The sequence below is a fragment of the Eptatretus burgeri genome, chromosome 11 (genome assembly GCF_056783735.1).
Source record: "Eptatretus burgeri isolate ZD-2024b chromosome 11, Ebu_testis_v1, whole genome shotgun sequence".
NCBI classification, from domain to species: Eukaryota; Metazoa; Chordata; class Myxini; order Myxiniformes; family Myxinidae; genus Eptatretus; species Eptatretus burgeri.
This window is the reverse complement of record NC_140971.1, coordinates 99072822-99095742: the sequence shown is the minus strand read 5'-3', so window position 1 is coordinate 99095742 and position 22921 is coordinate 99072822. Positions and strand designations below refer to the sequence as shown.

At 45.4% G+C, this 22921-nt stretch overlaps 2 protein-coding genes across 2 annotated transcripts in view; one reads left to right on the top strand and one right to left on the bottom strand.

Moving 5' to 3' along the window:
- IQGAP1 (IQ motif containing GTPase activating protein 1) overlaps nt 1-22921 on the bottom strand; it is a 172076-nt gene that overhangs the window by 50833 nt on the left and 98322 nt on the right. Inside the window, exons 6-15 of the mRNA XM_085847619.1 lie at nt 16362-16429; nt 16153-16266; nt 15782-15960; nt 15478-15562; nt 14519-14682; nt 14267-14354; nt 4317-4480; nt 3874-4034; nt 3255-3379; nt 2927-3090 (exon numbers count right to left, since the gene is read on the bottom strand). Coding sequence (XP_085703745.1) covers nt 2927-3090; nt 3255-3379; nt 3874-4034; nt 4317-4480; nt 14267-14354; nt 14519-14682; nt 15478-15562; nt 15782-15960; nt 16153-16266; nt 16362-16429 — 1312 coding nt within the window. The remainder of the gene's footprint in view (nt 1-2926; nt 3091-3254; nt 3380-3873; nt 4035-4316; nt 4481-14266; nt 14355-14518; nt 14683-15477; nt 15563-15781; nt 15961-16152; nt 16267-16361; nt 16430-22921) is intronic.
- On the top strand, nt 9-2100 carry LOC147017744 (P2Y purinoceptor 8-like). The gene is made up of 2 exons (XM_085847624.1): nt 9-122; nt 292-2100. Exons 1-2 carry the CDS (start codon nt 83-85, stop codon nt 1452-1454), a joined length of 1203 nt encoding a protein of 400 aa, XP_085703750.1. The 5' UTR covers nt 9-82; the 3' UTR covers nt 1455-2100.

The following is a 22921-nucleotide window of genomic DNA, read 5'->3' as shown; positions in this document are numbered from 1 at the left end:
AGTACATAAGAGGCCACTTGTCCTTTCGACAGCAGCACTTCCATCGGGATTCTGCAAAAAAACACAAAACGAGCCTACAACGATGAACCTCGATATGGACCCAATTTCAAGTGGGGATTACGGTAAGCTGCATCGCAGATCATCCATTGACAAATGTTTTTTTTATAACATCATGGTGCTTGTGTCAAATTGAAGAGAGAGAGAGAGAGTGTGAGATAAAACATTAGCATTTGATACTGAAATCGCTATGGAAGCTGCAAATCCAATCCCCCCTTCTCCCCTCTCCCTCAGATTCAGGAATGGTGGACACCGCAGTGGAGTGTGCGCTCAAGAACAAAATACTTCCAAAAACATTTGGAGGGAGTTCTGTAGACACGAAAATGGAGAACATTTCTTTTGATTACGAAGTAATAGTCAACGCAGAAGTGAACAAACAGCTCCTCAGTCCGATTCTAACCGTATTCCTTCCAACAATCTACGTAATAGTCTTCATCTTCGGACTGCCCGCAAACTGCCTGGCACTGTGGATGCTCACTCGCCACGTACGTCCGAAGAAACCCTCCACAATCTACATGATCAATCTGGCAGTCGCCGACCTCCTTTTTGTACTCCTCCTGCCCCTCAAGATCAGTTATCATTTTAATGGCAACAACTGGACGTTTGGACGTTTTACTTGCCACCTGCTGGTGACATCCTTCTACGGGAACATGTTCTGCTCCATCTTGCTACTCACGTGCATCAGCTTGGATCGTTACATCGCCATCGTGTATCCGATAAAGTCCTTGCAATGGAGGCGCAACAGGTTTGCCATCGCCGCTTGCATGTGCATATGGATCGCCATTCTCGTCTCGACTACTCCCTTGAACCTGCTCAATCCCATAGCGCACATCAACAACATGGGCATCTCTACATGCTACGACGTCTTTCCAGTGGAGCTCATTCCCAAGTACCTGTTCTTCTACTTCATCTTCATGGCCGTCTGCGGATTCTTCATTCCACTGCTCCTTACCATTTACAGCTACGCTGTCATAATCAATGCGTTGATGAAAACGTACGACACCAATGAAAACAGGAAAAGGCGAACACACTCCGTCAATCTAGCGGTCACGGTGCTGCTAACCTTTGCCCTTTGTTTCATACCCAGCAATGTGCTACTCATCGTGCACTACATTTCCAGTCGTGTAAACGATGGCAACAGCGGAAACCTCTACACGGCATATATGGTGAGCCTCGGTCTTAGCAGTTTGAACAGCTGCCTGGACCCCTTCGTTTACTACTTCACGTCAAAGGAATGCCGGCGAAAGTTGTCCCTTTTCTTGTGTTCCAAAAAGCGCTTGGCCTCCAGCCAGAAGTCAAGCCAGAGTGCCACCACCACCAATTCGACGTACAGCCGCAGTAGCAGCAACAGCCAAAAGCTCCTGGTAAATCACTCGAAGGTTGTGCCACAGAACTGATGACCCTCAGGACTTTGGGTGCGTTTACAAAATGATCCTACAAAAGCTCTCGATCACAGTGGTCATAGTATTTATAAACAGAGGTTTAAATATAAAAAAGCGACGCGATTCCCAAGCTTGTATTTACGGTATTTTATAAAATCTGCCGAATCCAAGGAGTCATTTAGGATTCCGTACAAGCTCATTCGATGTATACAATAATAAATAAATAAATGAATCAACGTAGAGCATGTTAAAAAGAAACATTTGTGAGAAGCCTGCAAACGGATTTTGTTTTGAAGCTCCATGTCAATAGGATATAACCTTATTTAACCGCACAATGCAATACTGCACCTAAACCACCATTACTTGTAATACGATAATCTTATTTAACCGCATAATGCAGTACCTTAACCACCAGTACCTTAGTTGTAATAAAAGGTAATGCAACCACCCCGAGACTTGTTTTAAGGCTTTGAGGTAAACTTGTGAAATCCATCCAATAAATTATCAAATCGAGGAACTTGCTCCTCTTCATTTGGAATGGCAAAAACTGGAGGCTTGGACGTTACACTTGCCACCTGCTGTGATGTCCTTCGATGGGAACATGTTCCGGTCCATCGTGTTGATTTGTAACAAATTGAATAAAGTCGGCTTTCAATTTGAATGGTTTTGTTGCATTTATTTCCAAGTTTGAGAATGTGCAATATTACTGTGGAAAAGGCAAGGCTTTGGCTGTTTTTCAGGAACACAGGAAGAAGAAACGACTCCACCTGGAATGTTTATCTGTTCAAAGGTATTCTATAACTTGTTTTGTAATTTGATAGAAAACGAGCAATGAATGGAAACCTAGAGATGGTTTAAACAAATTGCGTATCATCTCAAAGTTCCAAACTCACTGAAGTGACACTGACTTAGACCGCAAAGATGCAAGTCCTGGAAGAAAATAAATATATAAATAAAAGCTCTGCCCTACTTTGTTGAAATAAGAGGACAAAAGGTCCTTACCCAACGGTTACAAAATGTATTTACGAGAGCAGTCCACATCGGTTTCAACAAACATCTTAAAAGGTCCCAAAAATTATTTTTCCACTCGTGCCGTCACGGGTGTCACATGCTTCACCAACTGCCAGGCTCATCACATGGACACGCACGTACGGACGTACACACAGAACGTTATCGGTGTAAACGGGAGACACACCCACCAGCCTGCGCGACACTGATGCAAGGCCCTCAGTTTACATGAAAAACCACAAGTAAGGAATACGTCATTTAACCAAATACAGTCAACGACTCTTCCTTCATTTGGAAAAGTTTGGTTTTCAGAATTGAAGGCTAAACCCACAAAGCAAAGCTGAAGGAGGTTTTAAAACACATCATTCAAGAGCTATCTTGACAACCACCTTTATTCACGTCCAAACCAAGATTCCCACATTACCACGGTCCTTCACATCACATATCCACAATAATGAAACATGTTTTGGGAGATTTACCTTCGCTTTCTGTAGCTTGGCCTCCAGGAGAAGATCTTGGTAATGTTTGGCCAATGATGGATCTACATCTTCGAGCTTGGCCGTCGGCATGAGCAAAGCCTGAATGGTCTTCTGGGGGTCACCTTGGTCCACAGCTTCATTGATCATTCCAATAGCAACAATACCTTACGGGATGATCGATGGAGGAGCATTGGGCACAGGTTTACATCAGTTATAACATATATGCTGGTCGTAGGGGGGGGGGGGCAGTTGGACGTGTGTACTTATAACCTTTCGTTTAATGTTTCTATTTCCACCGGACACTCAACATGCCAATCCGTGAACTTACGGTCATGCTCCTCTTGTACGGCTGCATTAACAGACTCGACGCAAGTCTGGATGTCATTCCACGTAAGGAACTCCTTACCCTCGGACGAGGCCTGTGTCTTCAAGGCCATCAAAGCATCCACATAGCTGGGAATCATTGAGGAGGGGTAGGAACCTCATTAGTGTCAGGACCGTACACCGTAACATGTCAGTAGACCATTCTGCATCACATCAATCATGTCTCACAAAATAATCGATGAAAACAGTGATGTGGTTCAAAACATGAAAAAAAAAACAAAAAAAAAAACAAGGGTTTGAGAACAGGGTATAATACATGCACACCATTTACTTATATTCAATCAATCAATCAATCAATCAATCAATCAAAATCAGAGATTAGACATCCCCATGGCTGACAAATTCTTATAATTTCCTCCAGGTCCGCAAAAACATCGATAACTCACAAATACAACAAATGCTGTTAAAAGACTCAAATGATGTCAGAACATTGAAAAACGAAAAGAAACAGATTTAAATCCCATTCATGAACATTTTGACTTGTAACGTGAACGAGGCCCGTTCTCGAATGCGAGATTCCACACAAGAAAACATGACGATGGGGACGAGGAGCCGATCCTCACCGCTGAGCACTCTCATCCTCCAAGCTTGTGAGGCCTGCGGCATTGCCGTTCATCGCCTTCCACACGCCGGGGCGGTTTCCTGAAGCCAAAGTCTGATTGATGAGGGCGACGGATGAGAGCATTTCCACAGCAACATACAGCTCTTCATGGGACAGCTCACCCTGGTGGGCAATCACGACCAGAAAACAAAACTGATCTTTAACTCCATCACCATTCCAGCAGATCCATTAAATATGTGCATCATCAAATTCAAGTTCTTTGTGGTTTCTTCAATCTCCAGCTCGATCGTGAAACTATTACAACAGGAAACCTTTTCAGCGTCCAAGCAAAGAAACTCGTTAAACTTGGTAAAAGTGTGTCCACACTCCCTTATTGGACATCAGTCAGTGTTTCACGAAGCGACATTACAAGAGTGCATCATCTGCAGCTGCGGCACATCTCACCGACGGACTCTGCTGCTGGAGCGAGTACAGCTCGTTCTGGTAAAGCTCAGCAGCAAATGGGTAAACATCCGGCAGCTGTGCCTCTGGCTGCATGAGAGCCACCACGGTATCGGCAGCTCCACCACGCCGAATCAAGGCATTTATATTCTCCACCGCCTTCAGCTCTGCAACGCAGGTAATGCCATGAAGAGCTTTAACGGATACGTCTCCCTTTCAAAACATCAACAACAAAGAACCAAAGCAAATGGGGTATTATTAAATTACTTGGCGTAACAAAATAAAAAACAACCACATAAAATTGGTCAAGCCATGATTATAAATTAATTATTGTCCATCATTAAAAATAACTCAAAGGTCATAAAATACTTTTCCAATGGTACCAGCTCCAAGGAAACGTACAAACACACATTGGCAGTTATTATAGCAAAATTGTGCCACATTGCACACAACCCAAATGAGTAGCTGACTTGAAATAGAAGCATGCATGGATGGAAGAGCCTTGATGAGCAGATGCTTCAGGCCAAAAATGTTGTCAAGGCTTTAATAATGGAAGGTTAAGGAACGCAAATTAGCCACAGAACCAAATTCATCAAGTCAGCATCATCCACAAACACGGATATGTCCAAGGTCTCAGAAAGATGGTTTTCCCCGAAGCTCCAGCACTCACGATCAACAGCAATGACCGGAATTGCGCTTCTTAAGCTGCTCAACCTTGATACGACCAACACATATGACCCTGGGAACTACCAACACGTATGCAAAACTGGAAGGGCACTCGGTGGAGAGCATACCTCCACCGTGCAATGCCTGATCCAGTAGAACATATCATTCCCAATAAATATATCGCTTTTAGCCCTCTATCTCAATGGTGAAGAATTACATTAAAAATTAAATAAATCTCGTATCCGCATCCGGATTCAGATCTTCACCAAAATCGAATCAATTTGTCCTCGTCGCACACCCAATATGTCCACCAAGTTTGATCCGAATCAGTCTGCAACTTTTTGAGATATCATGCTATATTGTTACGCATTTGGAAGCTTAATGCACACAACAGCCAGAGTCCTTATAGCTCAGTTATATCGGTAAGTGTGTGTTTCTAGGTAGGGTCCTGTCCCTCGTCTAATGGGAATTAAGTGTACGTGTGCTGTGGATTATTTTTTAGATAGGATTTTTACATCACCGACAACAACACTCTGCTCTCGGCATTCTTCACGAGCTCGCCAGCATGCGGGCGTGTCTGGAATCCCATGCCTCAGGCGGTATGCGTTTCAGTGTGGATTTCGCACCGTATATGGTCACAAAGCGTTTCACTTCAGCTGCGCGCCAAATAAGGGTATGCGTCGTTTTCTGCCCAATGGGTGTCGAGCAGACCAGAGTCGGGGTGGTCCTTGGCAAGAAGGCGGAGCCACGACACGCCGTCCACCCAATGGGAGCAGGCCACGGGAGCGGACGGGCCACAAAAAGAAAAACGACAAAGGAGAAGGAACGAAGGATTTAGGTCGAGTCTGCTCGAGTGCGTGTCCAGTCTGCTCGAGTGCACGTCTCTGTCCGGGTCTGCGGCCGACTGCATCGTGTGGATCCGAGGTGTCTCGTCTAGCACATTGCTACCGGCGGTTGACCATCTCAACTCGGGAGATCATCTCGTGTCGCCTGCCTGTGAGCCAGAGGAGCGTGCCAACGCCCAACGCTACTCTCCATACCTGGAGCTTGGAGCGGCCTCTGTTGTGGGTTTGAGTCCCGTTTCCCCAAGATCGTCGAGAACCACACGAGGTGGACAGGTCCATGTCTTTCTGTGCATTTCTGTGTGCGTGTGTGTCCTTGGGCCCCGTCTTTAAGTAACAACTGTGTAAGTGCTTTCTTTGCTCACTGTACATTACATTTCTGAAAGTCGTGATAACTCTGCTCTTGTGTGCTTCCCCTCCCGGATTATTGCAAAATAAATACCCCTATTGTTGAATGTACCAGCTCGCTTCTGTGCTTCTTTCATTGGCTTAGCAAGATGTGTGTTGTAAAATAGTGAAGCGGAAAATTGTTCATTTTGTCCGGCGCGGCTCTGGTAATTCGGTTCGGTTCCGCCGGATCCGAGCCGTTACCCGCGACTCGGATCGGACAGAGTCGGCTGAGGGTGTGGTTTCCCCGGTAGTTGGACGGCGCGAGCACTTAGGTAAATTGGAGTTAGACAAGTGGACCCTACCTCACGCCGTCGAAATATTGGGGACCACGGTCCTGTAAGGGACCTGTGCCTTTCGGAGTTCTCCGAGAAGCACAATCTAGTTTCCGGGTGTTCAGGGGAGCCGACTCTACTGCGCCACCTTGCAGTCGTGCTCGCTGCCGACACCTGGCCCCACAATAATATATCGGTTTAGCTGTATCTCTCAATGGTGAAGAATCACTTGAAAAATTATCAAATCCGGATCCGGATCTACACCAAAATTGCATCAATTCTTCCTTGTCACACACCCAACCTGTCCACCAACTTTTATCCAAATCCGTCCACAACTTTTTGAGATATCCTGTACACAAACAGACGAACAAAGACAGACAGACAGACGGGTGAAAACAACCTCCTTCACCTTCGGTGGCGGAGGTAATTAGGGACAGAGATTGGTATCGCCCTGTTTTTTTTTTTTTCTCCAATTTCTTGACAGACACAGACACACACTATTTAATAGAGTAGGACACTGTGTTATGTACACCTACAGGCAAAATATTGTTACGGCTGTGGAAATTCGCAGAGCACCATATAGGTCCTTAGATCAGTTATGCCGATAAGCCTGTGTTCAGATATATTTCCCCACCGTTGTCTAATGGGATATTATTCATGTGATCAGGGCTGTGATCTTTGAGTTAGCCGTTTTTCTTTTACTATCGTTATTTTGGACCAACCGTTTCACAACCACCACCTCCACCACCAACAGCGCTCTCACAACCGCCTTCACACAACCACCTCCTCCACAACGCCAACCACAGCCACCATCTCCCAAACAGCATCTCCCCCAATACCCAACAACGGAACAACATCACTTCACCTTCAACTCCGCGGGCGCCGCCATCTTTGCGCCGGCCATGGCAAGGTCGCTGAAAACAAATGCGGTGGTTTCCTTGTTCCTAGCGACGGTGATTTCTACCACGTCCGCTCTCCCTTCAGCGTCGATGATTCCTGCCACGTCCGCTCGCCCTGAACCTCGCCTCGGAATTCGGATCAGGAGAGCGAGAGGGGCGGAGCCAGTGGGGGTCAGAGGTGAAAGTGCAGAGATCAGATCTCGCCTCACGAACCCTATAAAACGGCGCGCAGAGCGCCAGTTCAGGCAGTCGAGTCGGTCAGGGTCTGGAGCGGTGTGAGGAGTGGAGTTCGAGCCCAGTGGAGGGCAGTGGAAGTCCGGGTTCGCCGAGGAGACTGAGCGGGGAGCACAGCAGGCCGGCCGTGCCACGCGTAACGGCGCATTCATGTGGGACGGAGAGAGGTCGCCAGCCAGCATCAAACGGTCCGCGGTGATCGGGCTTCGGGACAGTCCGAGGAGCGCTGAGGGACGGACAGGCTCTTAAAGAGAGCATCAACTCCTAAAGAGCATAAGTCCCGTTCGTTCCTCTGAGGCGTTGCCGGCTGGGCCCGAATCACCAGGCCGTCAGACGAGGTCTGGGCCGGACCGCGGTCACGGCAGCGGCCGAAGGGATGGGATGTTCACGATTCGCCCCAGCGAGGTGAAGGTAACCAGCGCGGCCTTGCGGAGCCTCTGCGGTCGACACAGCTCCGTGCAATAAAGACCCAAAGAGATCCAGTCCACCCCCCACGTCTGTCCTGGGGTTTTTCCTTGCTTTTGAATGAAAGTTGTGGCACCATGTCCGCAAGTAGAACTATATAAGTGACTGTACATAATAGATAGACGGTAGTAGCTCTTTTGCATTGCTTTTGCTTGATTGATACATGACTGCATGCGTGTTTTGCATACCTGCATCATTGTTTATACATGCTTATGTGTTGTTCGTAAATAAATGTGCTTGTTTAAATGTATCCCGTTAGTTGCGTCTTTTCCTCAATTGAGCTGCCATCTTGCACTCGGAATATAGTTGCTTTTTAAATAGCCGGTAAAGTGATAGGGTCGAACGGGACTGCGAGATAACACCCCGCTCGGTTATCCCAAACGGAAGCGAGCTGCTTAAGCGGCTCGTTTCCAAGCGGTCCCGTTGAGGTACAATCTTTCGGTAATCTACCCACGCGATTAATTAGGTATATCGACAATTTGGCGATTGACCCTGTAGCGTGGGTAGAGTACGGACAAGGTTGTGGTGTGCTCAAAAACACACCCGTGGCTGGTTTTCGGCGTTGATTCAGAAAGCCGCGACTGGATTGTCCGTTCGGTGGGCGAAGCGGCCGCTATTGGTTAAACGCGGTCATTCGCGCACTGGCAGGCGAGAATCCATAACAATATAATAGTGTTACGGCTGTGGAAATTCGCATTACACCATAAAGAGCCCTCAAGTGAGATATCTCGATAGGTACATGTGAAGTTAGCCCAAACGCTTTGTATAGAGGGAATTTATGTGATCCATCCGGGCTGCGACGCTTTGAGTTAGTCGTTTTTCTTTCTCTATCTTCTATTTCAAACAAACAAAAACCGCCAACGATGCTGGTGGGCTTTTCCCGCCATTCTTCCCCGCGCTTGATGTGAGGGAAGGGGGAAGGGCGGCTCGCCGCCGATTGGTGGATGGACAGCGTGAGGAGGTCGGGGTGAGGGAACGCCCCTTTCGAGAACCCTCTCGAAGGAGGGTGGAGCCGAAAACGGGGCGGAGCGAAGGGCGGAGCCCCGCGCTATAAAGGACGAACACGGGCGGGGTGTTCTCTCTCTCTTCCCCGCATTCTCTCTCTTTTTCCCCTCTCTCTCTTCCTCCACTCGCTTCTTCCACTTCCTCTTCGCTCGTCTGCGTGTGGTTGTTGCTGTTGGTGGTTCGTTCGTCCACGAGTTCTTCAGAGAGTTCTCCTACGAGTCCAGCTGGAGGGAGTCGAGTCGGCACATCCTCTTCCTGGGCCCTGTCGCCGTCTACAGTGGGAGAGAGCGAGCCTTCTGCCAGGTGCCGGAAGCCCCGTTCGTGGCGCGGAGCAGCTACACGTGCCAACGCGAAGTGCGAGTCGCAGACCTCATCGGGGGAGGCTCGGATTCGAGGTCGAGGACGCGACGCTGGACGACGCGTGCAGGGAAGTCGCAACTTCCTCTTTTCCTTTGGGTTTGTGTAAATGACTGTGGGTGGCGCCTGTCCTTAAAGTAGTATTGGTTTAAGTGTTGCCGTGTGTCGGGTTTAGTCAGGATATCTCTTTTGCCTGCGATTGTGTATGCGTGCCATTCCTTGCTTTTGCTTTATATGTGCATTTTGATTATTGTGACTGTAAATACGTGCCATCCGTGCTGGTCTGTGTGAATTAAACGTGCTTGTGTGAACTTGTTCCCGCTTCGCTTCGTCTCCTTTCCTTTTATTGACCCTCTATCTAGCATCACGTAAGGGGTTCGTAGTGGGTTTAAAATGCCCGGTAATTAATCGGAACCGTCAAGGCTGACGATAACACTGCTCGGTTATCACTGTAGCACGGAATGGACCGCTTAAGCGGTTCCTGTCCGGAGTCGGCCTGTGGCGTGGTACGATCGCCCGGTTGACCACTCGCACAGGTACTTAGGTAGGTCGAATTTGGTGAGCAACCCTATCCTGCGCAGGTGGGCAAGTGGCACGATCGTGGTGAGGTTAAACCCCCACCCGTGACTAGCTCCCGGCGTTGTTCCGAGAGGATCACGACTGAATTGTCCGTCCGGTGGGCGACGTGCCGCGATTCGAGTTACGTGGCAGTTTGTACGCCGGCGAGCGCGAATTCGCAACAATAGTTTAGCATGTTATACCACAGCAACCATTCCAAGTTGTATCTTTTGCAGTATTCATTAGCTTTCGTCACATGGAATAAACTGCAGTAAGAATTATCCTCATTTTCATAAAAAAATTGAAGTCAACAAAAGTATGCTCTCCACATACGAGGTGGAAGTTTGGAGGAGAGTAAACCCTTGTTTTCTGCGGGCACTTACGTTTCCTCTCACTGATAAACTCATGCGTCATGAACTGGAGAGGTTTACCGGAATCACCCTCACTCACGGAGAAAAACCAGAGCTTTCACTACCTCTTAGGTTTTCTTTGCATTTCTATACTTTATATGCCTCTGCTGACGAAGTCGCAGGTGGCATTATGTTTTTGGGTTGTCCACATCCATATGTACATATGCCCGTCCAAGCTAATTTTCTGTTTTCTCTGCAACCGCTTGTCCGATTGGCACAAAATTTCACCATTAGGTGTGACTACTCATGTAGAATGTTTAACGATAATTCTGACGTCATTGGTCACGAGGTGTGGCAGCCATGTTGGGGGAAAAAAGAAAATATTTGGACCTCTGGATGGGAAAAAATTGAAACTTGGCACATGTGAAGTACTCCCCATGGGAAGCAAGCGATTTATTTTTGATGACATCAGAAGTAGCTTCGTTATGACATCATAATTGCATACGTCAAACGCTTTATCCGATCAGTCTGAATTTTTTTGGGGCCATCTGGGGCGAAATCTTATGGGGTGGGGTGGGGGGGGGTTGATGACATAATCGATCACATAGTTCAGCAGCCATATTGGTTTTAACATACAAACCTTCAAAAATCTCTGAAACGGCAAAACAGTTCGAGGCGAAACTTTGCAGGTATGATCGCCTATCCATGAGGAGCAAAACGTTCTCAGACTATGATGTCATATGTCACATGGTTTGGATTTAGCCTCTAATCTTTAAAAATATGACCGCCTGCCCTGAAGCTCACCTGGATCAGGAGCAAGTCACTCAAACCCCCATAGACCCCCTTAGGCCCTGAATTTTTTAATGTCGTGAACAAACTTTGATGCATCATAGGTGATGAAGGTTGTTGTCAAGTTTCATTGAAATTCTGTGTGTAGTTCAGAAAAGGGAGCAAACACCTATTTTGGGGAGGAGGGGGTCAAAACTCTCCCGTAGACCCCTTTAATGAGCACAGATTTTGATGTGGTCGATACGCTTTGGTACATCACTAGTGATGAAGGTTGTGATGAAGTTCCATCAAAATCGTGTGCGTAGTTTTGGAGAAGAGAGCAAAGTATCTTTTTTTTTTTGGGGGGGGGGGGAAAATCACCCTGACTAAAGTCCAGGTGAGCTAAAAAAAAAAAAAAATCATCTTCTCCAGAATGGCTTGACAAATCAAGGGGAAACTTCACCCACATGTTCCCTAAGTCTTGCAGGTACCAGAATGTTTATGAATAAGTAATAGGTCACATGGTCCAGCAGCCATATAGGATTGAATGAAAATCATTGAAATGGTTTGTCTTGTGAACCGTTTCATTAATCACCATGAAACGTTGCAGTTATGATCTAGCAATCATGGGGAATATATGTTTTACATTTCAACCTGATTGGATGCATGGTCTGGCAGCCAGGATTATTGAATATTTTCATCTGGGTTCAGGGAATTAAATCTAACGGTACAAGTATGTATAATGATGTGAGAATGTGGGGGGAGGCATATATGGTGACGTCGCGACGTTGAAGAGTGACCTTCTAGTTTTATATTGAACCCGTTAATGCCATCATGTCTGCCCATGCAGTATGCAGTAATGCCACGCACTCTCGCCTCGACCAAGCTTATTCCAAACCTCGACTTCCTGTGTCAAAGACGTCACTTTCCTCGACTTTTTGGACTTAGTTCACCACGAGCAACAGTTTTCCTCTTGGGAGTCATGGTTGAAAATCACAAAGGGAAATAACCCAAAAAATAGGGGCAATACTCCTGGGTGCTCATCGAGTAGAATAATGATACTGAGGAGGAAGTCAGCATGGGACAAAATCAGCAAAATGTACAAATAAATCAACGTTATTGCAAATACCCCTCCCCACCCCAGTAAATCTCCTTAGACCTGGAAATTTTAAATAGCGTGGACAAACTTTGGTACATCACGGATGATGAAGGTTTTACAAGGAAATTATGCACAGGAGGAGGCCATTCAGCCCATCACGCCTGCGCCACACCAATACCAGATTTAATAAATCCATCAATACCCCTTCCCCTCGTGTGCAGCCTTTTAGCTGCTACCCTGGTATTCATTCCAACGACCTCGGAAGGATGACAGGCTGATTCAATCCCCTGGTGTTAATTCAGCGGCCAACGGGGCTTGAATTCAGGACCCTAGGAACTCAGGACAAAGCCACCACCCTAACCGCTCAGCCAACACCAGGTTCTAATTTCTCAACCAAGGTTCTAAGCCAAGGTTCTAAAGTGCTAAGCCAATTCCAGGTTGTGGTCAAGTTGTGGTCAAGCTTCATCAGAATCATGTGTGTAGTTTCTCAGAAACAAGCAAATGCCTATTTTTTTTGGGGGGGGGGGGGAGGGCAACCCCCCAGAGACCTCCTTTGGGCCCGATTTTTTTTTTATGCCGTGAACAAACTTTGGTATGTACCGGGTGATGAAGGTTATGGTTGTTTCATCGAAATTGTGCGTGTAGTTTCAGAGAAGAAGTTGCAAGTGTTTATGGATGGACAGATGGTGCACCATCCCATAAGCTCTCTGGAACTAAATTCCAGGTGAGCTCATAAAGAAATTGATTACGATTCCACAGAACGCAGTGTTGATGCAGAGATAGATACACAGTACAGCACTGCACGTGCTTGCATGTCTCCGTTAACACCTGTACCGCAGCATCCGCACTGATTTACAATTATACGTGTAAACTTGAAACCTCGGTAAAGTAAGTCACAGGGGTCGTCAAATAATTCGGGGAAGATGGAATCCAGCACTGGAAAATGCTTTTTCATTTTCCAGGAATTTCAGGGAGTTTCAAGGACTGGATGTACCCGGTCGACGAAGGAGGACCCCCCCCCCCAAAGCGAGACCTGGCCCCCAGTGACAAGTGTCCATTTAAATATTTGAAGCAACAACCTGCATGGCCACGATTAACAAGTAACCGACTGGAGCAACTGAGATATGGCTGAAGGAAGATTCTGATATTTTCGGCATTACAGGCATAAAGATTGGACAACGAATGGAAATAAGCACATTGTAATATTAAAAATAAAAAGGATGATCATCTTGCACCTTTTAAAATTTTGACAGGGTGGTGGAGAGGTAACACAACACACCTACGAGCCGTTTAATTGGGATTCACTTCTCAGCCCAACTGTAAAGCGTCAGATTGTTGCTTCCCAACTGTAAAGTGCTTTGCATCACAAGGTGTTCCATCCCTCGGATGGACATTAAGCTAGGCGTCCCATCTGCTGGCATTAGTTGGTGGGTCTTGAAGATCATACTGAAGAGTAGGGCAGGTCATTGCTGGTACTCTTAAATTTCAATATATATATGTATATATATATATATATATATATATATGTATATATATATATATATATATATATATATATATATATATATATATATATATATATATATATATATATTTTATTTCATTAAAGCAGTGATAAAAAGCTCACAGATCTTGGCATCATGAGCCATGGGTTTAGATGGGATTTTTAAACATGCCAGTTTGGATCAACACTTGCAACTCCAAACATCCAATCAAACTGCATGAAACTCAAATCTATTAACATTTACTCTTCTCTCATTGTACTTTGGTCATCAAGCAACAACAAAAAAAAGCTTAATCTTATAATCCAAGGAACAAAGTGTGCTTTCTACATAGTTCAATTTCGATACAAGAGAATCTGGCATTTCAAAACGACCGACGTGCAACTTACAAAACTCAGATTTCACACGAAGAGCTTGATGCACGCTTAATAATCCAATCCACATCTTTACGACACACTCGTGTCACATTCAAACATTACAAGGTATACCTGCACCACCGATACAGTCTATACGATCCGAGTTGCAAAGAAAGATCGAAAAACTCACTGAGGCCGTGGCGGGAAGCTTCTTCGTTGGCAATCCTGATCCCACTTTGCAGCTCCTCTCTATTCAAAAGTTCCATGGCTCCTTTCTCCTATACGGGGTTTAATCAACGTTACTTTTTCCAAAGGTTAATTCCCTTTTTCACAACAAACATGTCGGACAAACAACACACTTTCCAAGCCTATGAAAACAAAACGTGAGCAAAACAACACCCTTTTCTTTTAAAGACCCTCCCACGGTTGTCACACCACCCACATGAGCCTTCTGCTTGCGATCGCTGCAGAGCTGCTCCAAGTACCAGCTGCCGTTTTGACTGTTGACCCCGGCTAGAGCTAGCGCTTGCATCTTGAGGGCCGAGGTCATCATTGCCTCGTCACGGTTCTCCAATGCTCTGTCTACATTCTGCAAAGCTCCCCGCACTGCCATCAGCCAGTCAGTAATTAACAAAGCCAATGGACAGAGAAGACCCACAGAAAACCCAAAAGTAACACCAGTGGATCACAAAACAGAAGAACAGAGCAAGCAAGGTAAGAGTCCACACAAATCAGCAGGTATTTATTGCACCTGGATATCCATTTTGAGTCATTAAAATACGGCAAATAAATATGTAGCTGTGCAAAGGTGCAACGTTAAAAAAAGTTAATAAGTAAAAAAAAAAAAAAATCAGAATTAAAGAAAACAAATACCAGGTGTCGTTCTTGCTTATATATATATATATATATATATATATATATATATATATATATATATATATATATATATATATATACAGTTGTATATATATATTGCGAAATATATATATACAGTTCTTGCTGAGCTGTCAATTTCAGGAAATAGATTCACTGGGAAGTGTAAATCAACACTGGGGATTGTTTTAATAGAGATCGAGCACTTGTTTACATTTTTTTACAAGCTGGTGCTCTTGATAGATTGTTCTGATAAATCCATTTGGTTAGAACCCCAAATTGAGCACAAATGTTGGAATGTGTAAGTGATGATCATGCCACAAGCTAATAAATCATACAATTAGGGATAATGATGATGATGACGATGACCGAGATTGTCCTTACAAGTAAAACTCAAAACTTTTTTTTTTACAATGAAGATATTCATGCAAGGGCAATGCTGTCGATGACATCACTATACCCCCACCTCCCCTCCTGAACCAAGGCCAAAATATAAGTTCCTGATATGAATCAAACTCACTGACTCACCGTTGACTTGGTTGATATTTCCCTGAATCTCCGCTTGGGTGAGGAGCTCCTCATATACATCCCGTTCATCACTCATACCCACGGACTAAAAAAACATATGTGATGATTTTAAAAGGTAATGAAAAAAAACAAGGAAAGGAAAAGCTGAAACAAAGTGCCTGGAAAAAAAAGTTACATTTCTGATGGACCAGCACCATGAATGATCGGAGTTCGTGCAACTGTTTCAATTCACACAAATGCTCTTAAGCAAACAAACAAAAAAAAATTATAAACAAAAAAAAAATGTCCCTTTGTCCCAACACACCTTGTTCCTGGCACTGGCCTGCTTGGTTTTTTTGGCTTTGTACAAAGTGTTCTGGTAGACCGGAGCAAGCTCGTCACAAAGGTTGACGAGCATGGCGTTGGGGTTGTGCAGGGCAGATAGCGTCTCGCTCGACACGCCTCTTTCAATTGACTCATTGATGGCGATCACCGCCGCGTGCACTGCACACCGCACGGGCCGAGCGTGAGAGAGCCGACGCCACCATGTTGGAGAATGCTCCACGTGCAAACAAAGCATTCGGTTTTGCGACGGTGACAAACATTTCTGGTCTGCAAACTCGCACAGATACCTCACACTCTTGGCTGCAATCACGGGCAGTATTGTACCGGTACAAGACAACCGTCGCTACGTACATGCGGCTTCATCCACGGACAGCTCAGTAGCCAGAATGCCACCAATCTTGCTGAAAGATGGCATTTGAATGCCATACTTATCCAATTCTTTCCGCATGTTGGTGATCTCTTCCTCTGTGGAAATACATGACCAGTTTAAGATGAGGATTTCCTCAAACACACCACAAAAAAATTATAATAATAATAATAATTAAAAAAAACATCTTTACCTGTAAACTTAACCTTTCCATAGAGGTCTTGTATTTGAGGTGCAACACCAAGCTTGAAAAGATAAAGACTGAAAAAGATGAATGTTATATTGAGGAGGGAAAACAAAAACAAACACACTCAGCAACTTAGCACAAGGATGTCAGCCTTCTTCCATCATAACCAAACAGAGTAACAGAGTCGATAATTACCATATTGCTCAATACAACTCTTATCCATCTCTGATCTCAAATCAATAGCTTGGTTTCAACCCAAATCATCACACATTGGACATGGTGCTTCTTTCATGCCAGCAATGGATGGATGCTCTCAATCTCAAACAACATGTCAAGGCCATCTCACTGGAAATATCATGTGAAAATTGATTGTCTGGCACGGCCAACATCGATTTCCAAACGATCTAATCGTGTCCAAGATTCCCTACAAAACTGGATAACAGACCAGCAAGTTGCTTTGAATGTGCTCTACCTCTCGAGGCTGTGTCCCATAAAGCTGTGCTCTGGGACCACTCGGGTCCATTATATACATCATAGATATCTCTTCAAGACTGGAAAAACATCCCACTGATACAACTTTATTGAGGACTTCACTTAGTACAGGATAGCTCCTCATGCTTGTGAAGAGCAAAACTAGAGCCAGCATCCCTCTCTGCCGATAAAGAATATAAGCTACTCATCTACCCAGAACATTTGTTTTAATGCATGAAAGATCCATATTCTTAATTTGTCCTTTTAACAGGATTAACTGGCCATTCCAATTCATTTCCATGGTTATCCTCAAAGAAAGGAAGGCCTTTGGAGCTCCTGAGCCTCAGAATCAGATATCATCTATCTTGAGAAAACATATACTGTCGGACCTTGACATTCACAGTCCCACGATTTGCTGACCCCACTATTCATGGACAAGGCATATCTGCGGTCATAAAGTGTGACCTGTTTCTTCATTCGCACTTCAGGTATTCGCATTTTATTTCATTTCAACAGTTCAGGACTGGTGCCCAATATGTTCCGCCGCTGATATTATTTCAGCCTGGAAATTCTTCCACAGATTCATCCAATCGTGTCTTTAATGCTCTTGCCCATTCTCCAGCTCTTGGTTCTCTGAATCCTGTGGTGAGGCTGTTCCTTTAAAACAACATGCATTCTCCTCCTGGAAGGCAAATCCAACCGAGGTCAACATTACACCGATTCCACAAAAGTGCAATCTCAAGATTGAGCTTTCAAACTTGTCACCCCCCCCCTCTAAAATCTGGTGGCACCTTGTCAAGCCAGTTTCTGGTGTATGCTCCCCTTCCATCCCTTTCCACACTTCAAATGGCACAATTCATAAATTTATATACACATATACATTTATATATTTACATATATATATATATATATATATATATATATATATATATATATATATATATATACATACATATACATATATATATATATATATACACACACGAGTAGTAATGCCCGGCGTTGCTCGGGCTTTCTTGCAAATTTCCTGAATAGCTGTTAGCGGTTAGCGGTTAGGATTAGGGTTAGCGGTTAGTGTTGCAGTTAGGGTTAGGGTTAGTGTTAGGGTAGCTAACCCTAACACCAACCCAAACCCTAACCCGAACAGCTTGGTGAAGCGGAGGTAAACAGCGCCCGGGGCAAAGTGGAAATTTGCGTCCCCCGTAGGCCTTAAACTTGAGTGGATTTGAATGGAAAATCCCATAAGGGATATCGATTTATCGATTTTTTTCGAATATCGGAAGTGTTATGGAAAAAATTTATAGCCAAAGACCGAAGTTGGACCAAAAGCCATAATCGTACCGAATTTGAATGGAATCCGTTGGAGTTTGCGAAAATGCATCAAAACGAATTTTGAGGGGCCTCTTAAGGAAGACAATAATATCATTAGTATATGTGCCAAATCTTGTTTCATTTCATGCAGTAACAAAAATCTGATGGTGGAACAAAGAAAGGGGTGTGCCGAAATATTAATATAGATATATATATATATATATATATATATATATATATATATATATATATATATATATATATATATATATATATATATATATATATATATATATATATATATATATATATATATATATATATATATGTACCCATCCTTCCCAGTCGTACCTCACTGCTTCTGAATTGTGTAGAAGTTTCTGACACCCCTTGACTCTGACTCTACATATGGACTGAACAGCATCAGCTCACGTGTCCTAAAAACTTGCTCTGCTGCTCTTTTCACCTTGTCATTTACCATAGGTCATCTTGCATCTCCTTGGAAATCAGCCAACATCACAGCATTGTTGAAACATCACAGCATAAAAAGGTGCTGAAACGGATCCCCTTAACGGCACTCCAATTAGCTCACTTCCAATCATCAGCAAGGTAATGGAATCACAGTCGACCTAAAATGATTCCTTTTCTCCAACATCTTCATCTCAGATCAACAATTCATATTCAGGCCTGGTCACTAACTTGGAAATGTTGCTTCTACTCTCCCAATAATGGATGGATAGAATCCCTCAATATCAGACATGAGATTAGTGCCATCTCTCTAAACATATCTCATGCGTTTTATACAGTCTGGCATCCCACCATGCTCAGGAAACTGTCTGCCTATGGCATCCAAGGCCAACTCCACAATGGCTTACTGACTTCCTCAACTCTCGTAGACATCGTCTGGCTCTCAACGGAATCCTTTCATCTCCTCTCCCTGTCAAGGCTGGAGTACCCCAAGGCAGTGTACCAGGCCCATATTCCTAATCTTCATCAATGATCTCATTGACTCTGGAAAATCCTCTATCTCTGATGACGAGTCCACACACTGCTGTGGCATCTCTCATCCTTCTGACAGACAGGCAGCAGCCTCTCCCCCCTTATCAGACCTTGACCAAGTCACGAACTGGTCAAAGACAATTTTGTTTATGTATCCATATTGTCCACCCTTTGTGTTCTCTTCTACCCCTCATTGTTACCTGAATCCCCTGTTTGTCCGTCCACAACTTTCACCCTCCGCTCTTCTGTTGGCATTTCCCCTTTCTCATGCTGTTCCCTTTGTTATGTTGTGTCCTGATTTGTTCTGTGCAATTGCTCTTCCACGAGCCGAGACCATGTTAAAAATAAATAAATAAAACAACGCCCAACATTGGTGGACCCCGACATTCATTCGAATCATTTTTCAGGAACATATCCCCTGCAAATGTATGGGTCCGACAGTACATATACGGAACATTCAACACAAAGGGATTCCCGAGTTGGATATTTCATTACTAAATGTGCTTCGTCAGGTACCTTCCCCTCATATCAGGTATGGGGGAAATTGCTTTGTGAGTGTAAGCACATTCCATTTCCGTTGAAGTGATTAATCTCCAGAAGATTTCCAACCTTCTGGAGATTTATCACTTTCCATCCATCCATCCCAATCCCTCAACCTTCCTCCTCTCAGACCTCTCAAACCTCAAACCCTGTAAACCTCCCTTTTTCATTTAATCCATTACAATCACTCCCATCCTCAAATCCCCTTGAATCCTTTTTCCCCATCTTACCCCCACCCCAACCAGCACCTTCCGACATCACAACCGGACCAACACCACAATTACACTGACACACATTCAGAGCCAGTTCTGCACTGCCAGTAAGGTAAAACTACAGGGTCCATGTGAAAACTACAAGCCACATGGTGGATGCCACGCAGCGAGTGGGTAGGGCTGCGCATCCACCACCATTGCACAACAGCAAAGGAGGGCCAGTGGGGGATGCGACAAAAGCGGGTAACTATCACCCTTAACCTCCCCGAATACATGTAAAATGGCCGAGATACAACAGCGCACAGACAGTCTGATGCACCGAGGAACCCACAACTACCTGCCTTCCGAGAGCTATCTGTTGAACTACGAGCTGCCGGTATGAGTTGTGCCTGGATGAGTTGCGCTGACCACGGCTGACCAAAGGGTTCCGAGGGCAGATGACAATCGGCTATCCTCAGGCGCAGCGGCGACGCACGCACGCACGCACGCACGCACACGCACACGCACACGCACACGCACACGCACACGCACACGCACACGCACACGCACACGCACACACACACACACACACACACACACACACACACACCCTTTCCTTCCCTACCCTCCACTTTGGACAGACGCATGCCCGCCTGTCTGCGTTGAACAAACGAGGGGGCAACCCAAAGCCTCGATGTAGTTATTTTTCTTTTTCTTCCTCAACTTTTTCCGTGTGTGGGGCACACCTGTCTGACCTCGATAAGTAAGATTGTGTCAGGGGAATCTTTACATGCTGGGGGATAATTACTGCTCTTGTGAGTCTTTGCATGCCTGTAAATAAGCCTTGTGAATACTGTACATACTTTACATTTGGTAAAGTGCTTCAAACCTGAAGGTTTTTTTTTTTTTTGTATACCTTGGTCAAGGCTCGTATGAGAGCTAGCACACAACTCACAGCAAGGGGGCATGAGACAAGAGGGGCGGGAGTGGAAGGGACAAAACAGTGGGAACATGGCGAAGAGAAGATGGACATTACAGGGACTTTCAGGAAGGAAAGCAGGGGAATTGAAGGAGGTGGGTTTGGGTGGATTATCGGGGGTAGAAAAGATCGAGGATTTGGATGGGGGAAGATAAGAGGTGATGGTGAACAGCTGTTTTGAAAGCCTGGAGGGAAGAATGGGAAAGAACAGAGTGAGGAAGTTTATTCCAAAGGTGGGAAAAAAGAGGAATGAAAGAGTGAAGATGAGCAGTGATTCGTGATTTTGGTAGTTTTACCAGAAGGGGGTTGATGGCGGACGTTGAGCACCCTGTGGAAATGTGGTGGGGACAAATCGCAGAGAGAGCAGGGGGGGGCAAGGCTGGAGAGGAGTCGGTAGAAGACAGAAAGACCACCGACCAACCTGCGGTGATTGAGTGAGAGGCCCAAAGACTCAGCTTCATTGCGGGAGATGCCGATGATCTTAAATGCCCTGGTTTCGACAGCGTGAAGCCGAGAAAGGTGGGAGGCAGGAGCACCAGCCCAGAGGGGAGAGCAGTACTCCATCAGGCTACGGACAAAAGCTTTGTAAGTGGTCAGGAGCCCAAGAGGGCCGAGGAAGGATTTTGCACGACGGAGGATTCCCAGTCAGCGACTGGCTTTTGAGGCGAGGTTGGAAATGTGACTTTCCCAGGAAAGGTCATGGCAGATAGTGAGACCCAGAAGCTTGAAAGAAAAGACTTCTTCCAGAGGATTGTTGAGAAAGTGGATGGGGGGGGGGGGGGTTCTAAACGGTCCTTTCGAAGAGACATAGTGAGAGTGTGAGATTTGTCTGGATTGAAAGACATGTTCCACGTGTTGGACCAGTTTGTGATTTTATCCAGATCTGCAGTGAGCGAAGAAGCTGCTGCTTGCCGGTCTGAGGGATGACAGATGGTACGGCAGAGGGTGGAGTCGTCGGCAAAGAGAAATAGAGGATTTTCCAGAGAGTCCGAGAGATCGTTGATGAAAACCAGAAAAAGAACAGGGCCCAGACGCTACCTTGAGGAACTCCAGCCTGCACAGGAAGAGGGGATGAAAGAACTCCATTTAGGGCCACACGTTGACTGCGACAGGAGAGGAAGTCTGCGAGCCATGAGTGGAGATGGCCTTGAATACCATGGGAAGAGAGTTTGGTGAGTAGTGCAGGATGCCAGACTGTGTCAAAAGCACGTGATATGTCCAGGGATACGGCTCGGATTTCCTGTCTGGCATTGAGGACCTCCATCCATTGATGGGAGAGCAGAAGCAGCATATCCAGGGTAGAGTGACCTTGTCTGAAACCAAATTGATGAATGGAAATAAAGCCATTGGAGAAGAGGAAGGATTTCATGTCTGAAGCAACGATGGATTCCATAACCTTGCTGATAATTGGGAGAAGGCTGATTGGTCTGTAGTTACAGGGATCTGTTTTTGCACCTTTTTTTTGCAGGGCAGTGATGTTAGCAGATTTCCAAGCAGATGGCAGATGACCTTGGGCAAATGAGAGGGTGAATAGAACAGAGAGAGGGTGAGCAAGAGCAGAAGAGCAGGCTTTGAGGACACGTGGGCTGATGCCGTCTGGACCGGTTGCAGAATCTGACTCGAGGTTTGAAAGCAAGCTCTCCACCTTGTCGGGAGAAAAGGATACAGAGTCCAGGGACAGTTGGGTGCGACTGGGTAAAGTGGGTAGAGATAGTGATGGGTTTAGGACACAAGATTTGGCTGCAAACACCGAGTTTAGACATTCAGCTTTATCACGTGTGGTATCAGCAGTGCGGCCATTTGAGGTAAGGGAGGGGATGGAGGGGGAACATACACCAGAAACAGATTTGATTAAACGCCACCAGGATTTTGAGGAGGGAGAGAGGTTTGAGAGTTCAGACTTGAGATGAGAAAGATGTTGTTTTCTGGCTCTCCTGAGGGTAGATACACACTTGTTCCGAGCTTTGTGGAAGGAACTGAGATTGCCCTCAGTTGGGTTTGCTTTCCATGAGGCAAAGGCAAGTTGTTTCAGGACAACTGCCTCGCCACAATCTTCAGTAAACCAAGGGCGGGAG

Excerpts from the sequence above, each read along its gene's own strand:
- LOC147017744 (XM_085847624.1), top strand. The coding sequence starts at position 83 with ATGAACCTCGATATGGACCCAATTTCAAGTGGGGATTACG. Across the intron at positions 123-291 it reads AATTTCAAGTGGGGATTACG|ATTCAGGAATGGTGGACACC; the intron begins GTAAGCTGCATC and ends CCTCTCCCTCAG.